This window comes from Lepisosteus oculatus, chromosome 18 (assembly GCF_040954835.1).
Source record: "Lepisosteus oculatus isolate fLepOcu1 chromosome 18, fLepOcu1.hap2, whole genome shotgun sequence".
Classification (NCBI taxonomy): Eukaryota; Metazoa; Chordata; class Actinopteri; order Semionotiformes; family Lepisosteidae; genus Lepisosteus; species Lepisosteus oculatus.
In genome coordinates this window covers 23,123,538-23,131,072 of record NC_090713.1, presented here as the reverse complement: position 1 = coordinate 23,131,072, position 7,535 = coordinate 23,123,538, and the positions used below count along the sequence as shown (strand labels likewise).

The 7,535-nt window shown below is 61.5% G+C and overlaps 1 protein-coding gene across 3 annotated transcripts; it reads left to right on the top strand.

Moving 5' to 3' along the window:
* On the top strand, positions 1 to 6,752 carry stx5a (syntaxin 5A). 3 transcript variants are annotated; one of them, XM_015338798.2, is made up of 12 exons: positions 1 to 88; positions 713 to 810; positions 1,576 to 1,789; positions 2,016 to 2,086; positions 2,261 to 2,316; positions 2,409 to 2,479; positions 3,014 to 3,130; positions 3,982 to 4,038; positions 4,455 to 4,536; positions 5,037 to 5,137; positions 5,229 to 5,350; positions 6,158 to 6,752. In XM_015338798.2, the coding sequence occupies exons 3-12, from the start codon at positions 1,595 to 1,597 to the stop codon at positions 6,315 to 6,317; spliced, it is 1,032 nt and encodes a 343-aa protein (XP_015194284.1). In that variant the 5' UTR covers positions 1 to 88; positions 713 to 810; positions 1,576 to 1,594; the 3' UTR covers positions 6,318 to 6,752. The 3 variants fall into 3 exon arrangements, with proteins under 3 accessions (XP_015194284.1, XP_006642820.1, XP_015194285.1); XM_015338799.2 differs by having other exon boundaries at positions 28 to 123; XM_006642757.3 differs by lacking the exon at positions 713 to 810.
* Positions 6,753 to 7,535: the final 783 nt, after the last annotated feature.

Genomic DNA, 7,535 nt, shown 5'->3' with positions numbered 1-7,535 from the left:
GGCCGGGGAGTGACCCGGATTGAAACGCAGCGGCGGAGGGAGACGGAGCGGCGCGGCGGCGGAACCGGAGAGAGACGCGGACATACCGGTGAGGAGAGAGAGGAGGCCTGTGGCGAACCGCCGGTGCGCACCTCCCCAGCTGGGGGCACGGGTGCCGGGGGAGGTCGGGTTTCCCCGACACCCGTTCCTTTGTGTTTTTAAAATGTCGAGTTATTTATCCGGGAAGGGTAGATGGGGCTTTTAACAGTCTGAAAGTGACCCGCAGTTGCTCTGTCCGTCACTGTCGGCGGTTCGGGGGGGCTGGAGTTTTCTCGGTTATAATGCGCGACCTGTTTCAGTGCAGATTGGAGTGTGTGGTGTGGGGTTTTATTTTAATAGTAGCCTTAAAGACCGCTTGAAGCTGCTGTCGGAGACATCTGAAGTTGTTGTTGACGTCTCAGGCGGCCAATGAGGGCCCCCGGGTAGTTTGATTGACGCGAGTCGCTGCCAACCGCCGCTCGCTGAGGTTACAGCTGGTCGGCGGGGAGTGGCAGCGGGGACAGCCAATAGGGGTCCCGGCGTGATTGCGAGGGGGTAGTGGCCCGTTCGCTGAACCAATAGCGTAGAGCGTTGTCCACAGGGGGCGGTGATGAGCGTGTTGGTGGGCCAATCCGCCGTGGGAAGAGGCGGGGCGCTGGTTGTGCTGACTGAGTCTATCCTCTCATTTCAACAGAAACCGAAAATTTTGGAGTCGGTCCTGAGACAAGATAACAACCCCCCAGCTCGGTGAAATCTAAATCTTAACGCTTATCGAGCCGATAACACAGAAAGGTCAATTGTGATTCTTTGTACACTTTATTCTCTTAAACCTTTTTATTTAAAAATGCTTATTTTATTTATTTCAGCAAAACAGCTGTTCAGCAACTGGTTCATACAGTCCAGTAGGACAGTCTGGTACACTGGGGCTCCAGTCCAGTAGGACAGTCTGGTACACTGGGGCTCCAGTCCAGTAGGACAGTCTGTTACACTGGGGGCTCCAGTCCAGTAGGACAGTCTGTTACACTGGGGGCTCCAGTCCAGTAGGACAGTCCTGTTACACTGGGGGCTCCAGTCCAGTAGGACAGTCCTGTTACACTGGGGGCTCCAGTCCAGTAGGACAGTCCTGTTACACTGGGGGCTCCAGTCCAGTAGGACAGTCCTGTTACACTGGGGGCTCCAGTCCAGTAGGACAGTCCTGTTACACTGGGGGCTCCAGTCCAGTAGGACAGTCTGTTACACTGGGGGCTCCAGTCCAGTAGGACAGTCCGTTACACTGGGGGCTCCAGTCCAGTAGGACAGTCCTGTTACACTGGGGGCTCCAGTCCCGGTCCAGTAGAACAGAGTTCTAGTTATAGTGGGAGGGCTTGTGTCTGTCCAGGTGTCCTTCAGTCTTGTTGGGGACTGTTCCTGTGTTGCTGCAGCAGGGTTGAGGTAGAGGCTGCTGGCGCCAGCCTCCTCCCAGCGCAGAGGGGACCGGTCCCGCTGTCCGGCGCGGGGTGTGGGGCCTGTCCAGTCCTGTCCAGTCCACTGACCCCCGGTTGTCCTCCTGTCCGGCAGGTGATGCTTCGGAGCCTCAATGTATACGAGACGCCGTCACGGTTCTAGAAGCACAGAGCAGGGCGTGTATCTCGGACCCTCCCAGACGCAAGCGCAGGACTGCCCCCCCCCTGCCGGGCCCCCCCCCCTCCCCGTCGCCACCGACAACGCCATGTCCGGCCGGGACCGCACCCAGGAGTTCCTCTCCGCCTGCAAGTCGCTGCAGGGCAGACAGGTACTGGGGAGAGGAGAGGGAGGTGGGGGAGACAGGAGAGAAGAGGAGGAGGGAGGCGGGGGAGGGAGAGGAAGGGCTGAAGATGTGAGGGTTGAGGGGGAGGATGGAGGAGGGAGAGAGGGCAATAGGAGAGGTATAGAGGGTTGATCAGTGGGGTGAGGGAGAGGAGGAGGAGGAGGAGGAGGAGGAGGAAGAGGAGGCTCATTCTGTGTCTCTGCTCTGCCAGAATGGAGTCCAGGTCCACAAGCCGGCTCTCAGCGCGGTCAAGCAACGCAGCGACTTCACCATCATGGCCAAGTGAGTCCCCTGCTCTCCAGCTCGCTGACCGCCGCCTTTCACGCGTCTCCACCTTGTCACGCGGATCTCGGCCATCCGGACACTGTAAACCCAGGCGTCAGTGACAGGCTGGACACGCGGGGCTGACCGCTGACCGCTGACCTCTGCTCCCTGTTCTTTGTCTCTCGCCCACAGGAGGATTGGGAAGGACTTGAGCAACACTTTTGCCAAACTGGAGAAACTGACGATACGTAAGCACACTTTCCCCGCTGTGCTGTGGTGGGTGAGCTTGCGAGGGCGGTGGTGCGTGCCGGTCATGTGACGCGTCTCTGGGGTTTTGCAGTTGCCAAGAGGAAGTCGCTGTTCGATGACAAGGCCGTGGAGATCGAGGAGCTCACCTACATCATCAAGCAGGCAAGTGGCTGAGCAGATGTATTACTTACTGAGCTCGGAGCTGACTGGGTCGGGGGATACCGTGTCTGGAATGGGCTCGGAGCTGACTGGGTCGGGGGAGACGGTGTCTGGAATGGGCTCGGATCTGACTGGGTCGGGGGATACGGTGTCTGGAATGGGCTCGGAGCTGACTGGGCCGGGGGAGACCGTGTCTGGAATGGGCTCGGAGCTGACTGGGCCGGGGGAGACCGTGTCTGGAATGGGCTCGGAGCTGACTGGGCCGGGGGAGACCGTGTCTGGAATGGGCTCGGAGCTGACTGGGTCGGGGGAGACCGTGTCTGGAATGGGCTCGGAGCTGACTGGGCCGGGGGATACGGTGTCTGGAATGGGCTCGGAGCTGACTGGGTCGGGGGAGACGGTGTCTGGAATGGGCTCGGAGCTGACTGGGCCGGGGGATACCGTGTCTGGAATGGGCTCGGAGCTGACTGGGCCGGGGGATACCGTGTCTGGAATGGGCTCGGAGCTGACTGTCATGGTCTCTGTTTCCTTGTGCAGGACATCAACAGCCTGAACAAGCAGATTGCCCAGCTGCAGGACCTGGTCCGGTCGCGGGGCGGCCAGTCCGGCCGGCACATCCAGACACATTCCAACACCATCGTGGTGTCGCTGCAGGTCAGTCCGGCCCGCCGGCCCACAGGTCCTCCGCGGGGAGGGAGAGAGGCCGTGTCCCACCCGCCGCACTGCCTGCGGGCCTGCGCGGGCGAGGGTTCGAGGGGCACCCTCGTGTGACGTCGCTCGCTGGCTCCGGGTCTGAGTGCCATCTGCTGTTACTGCCTCCCCTCCAGTGGCTCAGTGCACGTCTGCAGGGAATTATTTTAAAAGGCCACTGGGTGCCGTCTGGTCTGTCCCTGCGCACAAGCGGCGAGGCAGCATGTTCCTTCACGCTGAGCAGGCCCGGCTGAGGAAAACTTGGCAACAGATTGCTTAATCAGAGTCTTGCGCCGCTAAATCCGTTTCATCTCGTCTGTCCCAGCACAAAAACGGCAGTGGGAGGAAGGTAACGCCTCTATTCACATGACCAGGTTTGTTCCAAAGTGGTCAAAGTCGGTTAAATAAGGTAAACTTGGCAGTACGTGAGAGCTTTGCACTGTTGAATACTGAATATTTAGTACTTGCGTCTCTCAGCGTACAAAACACACCGCCTGTCGGCGAATATTCATGAGTCAGAATGAGGCGATGACAGAAAAGCTTTATGTCAACGTTTTGTGCCTCCGCTGGATCTGAAGCGGCCTCATACAAACCAGTGGACGTAAAATCTGATGAGTTGTTAAACTCAGCGAGGAGGGGGGGGTGATCCCCCTCAGCCCAGTCCGCTGGGCGCGTGGGGGCGCTCGTGAGCCCCCCGGTGAAACGCAGGTTAGAAACGGGATGCCCCGAGCCCCAGCGAGACCGCGGACGAGGATGCTGGGACACAGCAGGAGACCAATGCTCACTCTTCTCTTCTCTCGCTCTCGCTCCTGCAGTCCAAGCTGGCCACGATGTCCAACGACTTCAAGTCGGTCCTGGAGGTGAGAACAGAGGTGAGTGTTGTCCTGGAGGGAGGACTCGGGTCCGAGTCCACAGCGCAGCTTTCGGGGGGCTGTACTGGGAAAGGAACCCCTGTTTCCGCACCGTGCTGGACAGTGGGCTTGCAGCTGCCATGCTGTCAGCTCAGCGAGGGGGAGGTGGGAGGAGTCTGTGACATCACATCCGGTCTGGAGTGGGCGGGGTTGCACACCTGGCACAGGTGTGGTTGGTGTCACTGGGTGACTGGGGATGTGTGAGAGTCTGGAGGACTCAGTGTTCGGCTCTGGCTGCTGCCCCCCAGGGGGGTTGTGGGGCAGCTGTAGGGAGACGGACTGTTCCGTCCCGGAGTCCGGGGATCTTGCAGGAGTCAGGACAGCGGTGTCTTCCTGTTGGCGTGAGGGTCTGACTTCCTGTCTGCTTGTTGACGCAGAACCTGAAGCAGCAGCGCAGCCGGCGAGAGCACTTCTCTCAGGCGCCCGTCTCCTCCTCCCCGCTGCACGCCAACAACTTCGGTGAGAGCCACGGCCCTGTCGCTCTCCCGTCACTGCCCGTCTCCCGTCACTGCCTCCTCTCTCTCTGTCACTGCCAGTCTCCCGTCACCGCCTCCTCTCTCTCTCTGTCACTGCCAGTCTCCCGTCACTGCCTCCTCTCTCTCTGTCACTGCCAGTCTCCCGTCACTGCCTCCTCTCTCTCTGTCACTGCCAGTCTCCCGTCACTGCCTCCTCTCTCTCTGTCACTGCCAGTCTCCCGTCACTGCCTCCTCTCTCTCTCTGTCACTGCCAGTCTCCCGTCACTGCCTCCTCTCTCTCTCTGTCACTGCCCGTCTCCCGTCACTGCCTCCTCTCTCTCTGTCACTGCCCGTCTCCCGTCACTGCCTCCTCTCTCTCTGTCACTGCCCGTCTCCCGTCACTGCCTCCTCTCTCTCTGTCACTGCCTCGCCGTCTCCCGTCACTGTTGGTACAACGCCTCCACGCTTCCACTGGACAAGTCTCGTCTGTCTCCGTCTCTCCAGGCAGCTCGGTGCTCCTGCGGGACGACTCTCCGCGCTCGGCAGACGTCTCCATCGACATGGACGCCAGGGCCAGCCAGCAGCTGCAGCTCCTCGACGAGCAGGTGAGGGGGAGGAGGGGCCAGGGGAGGAAGGCTGCTGCGGCCGGGCCCGTGTGGGGGCCGGACCCGTGAGCGCTCCGTCTGCTCTCCCCAGGACTCGTACATTCAGAGCCGGGCCGACACCATGCAGAACATCGAGTCCACCATCGTGGAGCTGGGCTCCATCTTCCAGCAGCTGGCTCACATGGTGAAGGAGCAGGAGGAGACCATCCAGAGGTGAGGGGAGAGGGACGGGGGAGAGAGAGAGGGGAGAGAGGAGAGAAGGAGCCTGAGAGAGAGGAGAGGGACGGGAGAGAAGGAGCCTGAGAGAGAGGAGAGGGACGGGAGAGAAGGAGCCTGAGAGAGAGGAGAGGGAGGGGAGAGGGGAGAGAAGGAGCCTGAGAGAGAAGAGAGGGACAGGGTGAGGGACAGGGAGAGAAGGAGCCTGAGAGAGGGGAGAGGGGGGAGAGAAGGAGCCTGAGAGAGAGGAGAGGGACGGGAGAGAGGAGAGGGGGGAGAGAAGGAGCCTGAGAGAGAGGAGAGGGACGGGAGAGAGGAGAGGGGGGAGAGAAGGAGCCTGAGAGAGAGGAGAGGGACGGGAGAGAGGAGAGGGGGGAGAGAAGGAGCCTGAGAGAGAGGAGAGGGACAGGGTGAGGGACAGGGAGAGAAGGAGCCTGAGAGAGGGGAGAGGGGGGAGAGAAGGAGCCTGAGAGAGAGGAGAGGGAGGGGAGAAGGAGCCTGAGAGAGAGGAGAGGGAGGGGAGAAGGAGCCTGAGAGAGAGGAGAGGGGGGAGAGAAGGAGCCTGAGAGAGAGGAGAGGGACGGGAGAGAGAGGAGAGGGAGGGGAGAGAGGAGAGGGACGGGAGAGAAGGAGCCTGAGAGAGAGGAGAGGGAGGGGAGAGAGGAGAGGGACGGGAGAGAAGGAGCCTGAGAGAGAGGAGAGGGACGGGAGAGAGGAGAGGGGGGAGAGAAGGAGCCTGAGAGAGAGGAGAGGAGAGGGAGGCGGCGGGACTCACCCCTCTCTCCCTGCGTCCCCGTCTCTCAGGATCGACGCCAACGTGGAGGACACGCAGCTGAACGTGGAGGCGGCGCACGGCGAGATCCTCAAGTACTTCCAGTCCGTCACCTCCAACCGCTGGCTGATGGTGAAGATCTTCCTCATCCTCATCATCTTCTTCGTCGTCTTCGTCGTCTTCCTGGCCTGAGGGCGGCGGGGGAGGCGGGCGAGAGAGGGGGGCGTCCTGACCTGGATCCCGTGGGGACTCGAGCGGCGCGATGGCGGGGGACCCGTCACGACATCCTGCCGCGTGAACCCCCCCCCCCTCTTCCTCTCCGCCGCCCGACCCCGAAGAGGAGCACGAGGGGCGCAGGGCTCCGGGACTTTCCGGGCGCCCGTTCCTGTTTTTACTGACCCGCGGCCGAAGCGCAGTTCTCCCTGAAATAGAAAGTGTCGACTCCCGTGCACCCCCCCCGCACAGCGCCAGGGGTCAGGGGTCAGGGGTCAGAGGTCAGCCTGGCATGACAGTGGGAAATCTCGACAGGCTGGCCAGGGACGGGCGCGACCTCACCTCGCTGCCCTGCCTGTCCTGCAGGGTCTCATCTGTGAGATTCAATTAAGTCAATAAAGGACCAATCCAGAAGTGGAGGGGTGGTTCGTGGCCTGGGGGTGGACCGGACGCGTCAGCGGGGGTCTGAGGGGCGCTGGACAAACCGCTGCCCTCTCTCCTCCCGGGAGACGTTTGTATTTATTTCCTGTAGCTCTTCTGTCAGTGTTTTAATGTGTCTCCAGAGGAGGAGGAGCGGGCAGGAGGTGGGAGGGGTGGGGCAGTGCTTTAATTCAGGGGGCCCCAGTCCTGGTCCTGCGGGGGGTAGAGGGTCTCCACACAGTCACCCCGGCTCTCAGTCACGCAGTCGAACCCCTCGCCGCCCTGATCACGGGGTTGAAGGGTGAATGTGGGGACTGGGTCCTGCTCGGTTGGGCCTGTAGGAGTTCACACTGTTTTTCCCCAGCTGAGGGAGCCCCACATTCCTTGTCGGAGACCTGCCCCTGCCTGTGGCCAGCGGACCGGTACTGAACCCCAGCAGGTGTGTGGGTGTCCAGGACTAGCTTGGGGAGCCCCCCCCCCCACACACACACACAGTCTCCCACAATCCCCCTGCTGTTGTACCTGGGGAAGTGGTGTCATGAAGGAAGACTTCCTGTCTCTCTCTCACACACACACACAGAGAGAGGAGGCAGGTTCTGATCCGCTCCAGGGCGGGCCAGCAGCCCAGGGGTGACCGTGCTGGAGTCCAGTGAGCCTGCCTGCGGTCTGGACAGCCGACCTGCCCCACAGGAGTTCAACCCGACCTCCGACCCCTGTGCTGACCAGCCTGGTGGTCCGCTGGGCGTCGGTCTCAGGTCACCCCTGCGGGTCCGATGC

Bases quoted from the DNA above. Each gene is read 5' to 3' on its own strand.
- stx5a (XM_006642757.3), top strand. From the start codon at position 1,595: ATGTATACGAGACGCCGTCACGGTTCTAGAAGCACAGAGCAGGGCGTG. The intron at 2,087-2,260 runs GTGAGTCCCCTG...TCTCGCCCACAG, and splicing joins GACTTCACCATCATGGCCAA to GAGGATTGGGAAGGACTTGA. The intron at 5,138-5,228 runs GTGAGGGGGAGG...TGCTCTCCCCAG, and splicing joins TGCAGCTCCTCGACGAGCAG to GACTCGTACATTCAGAGCCG.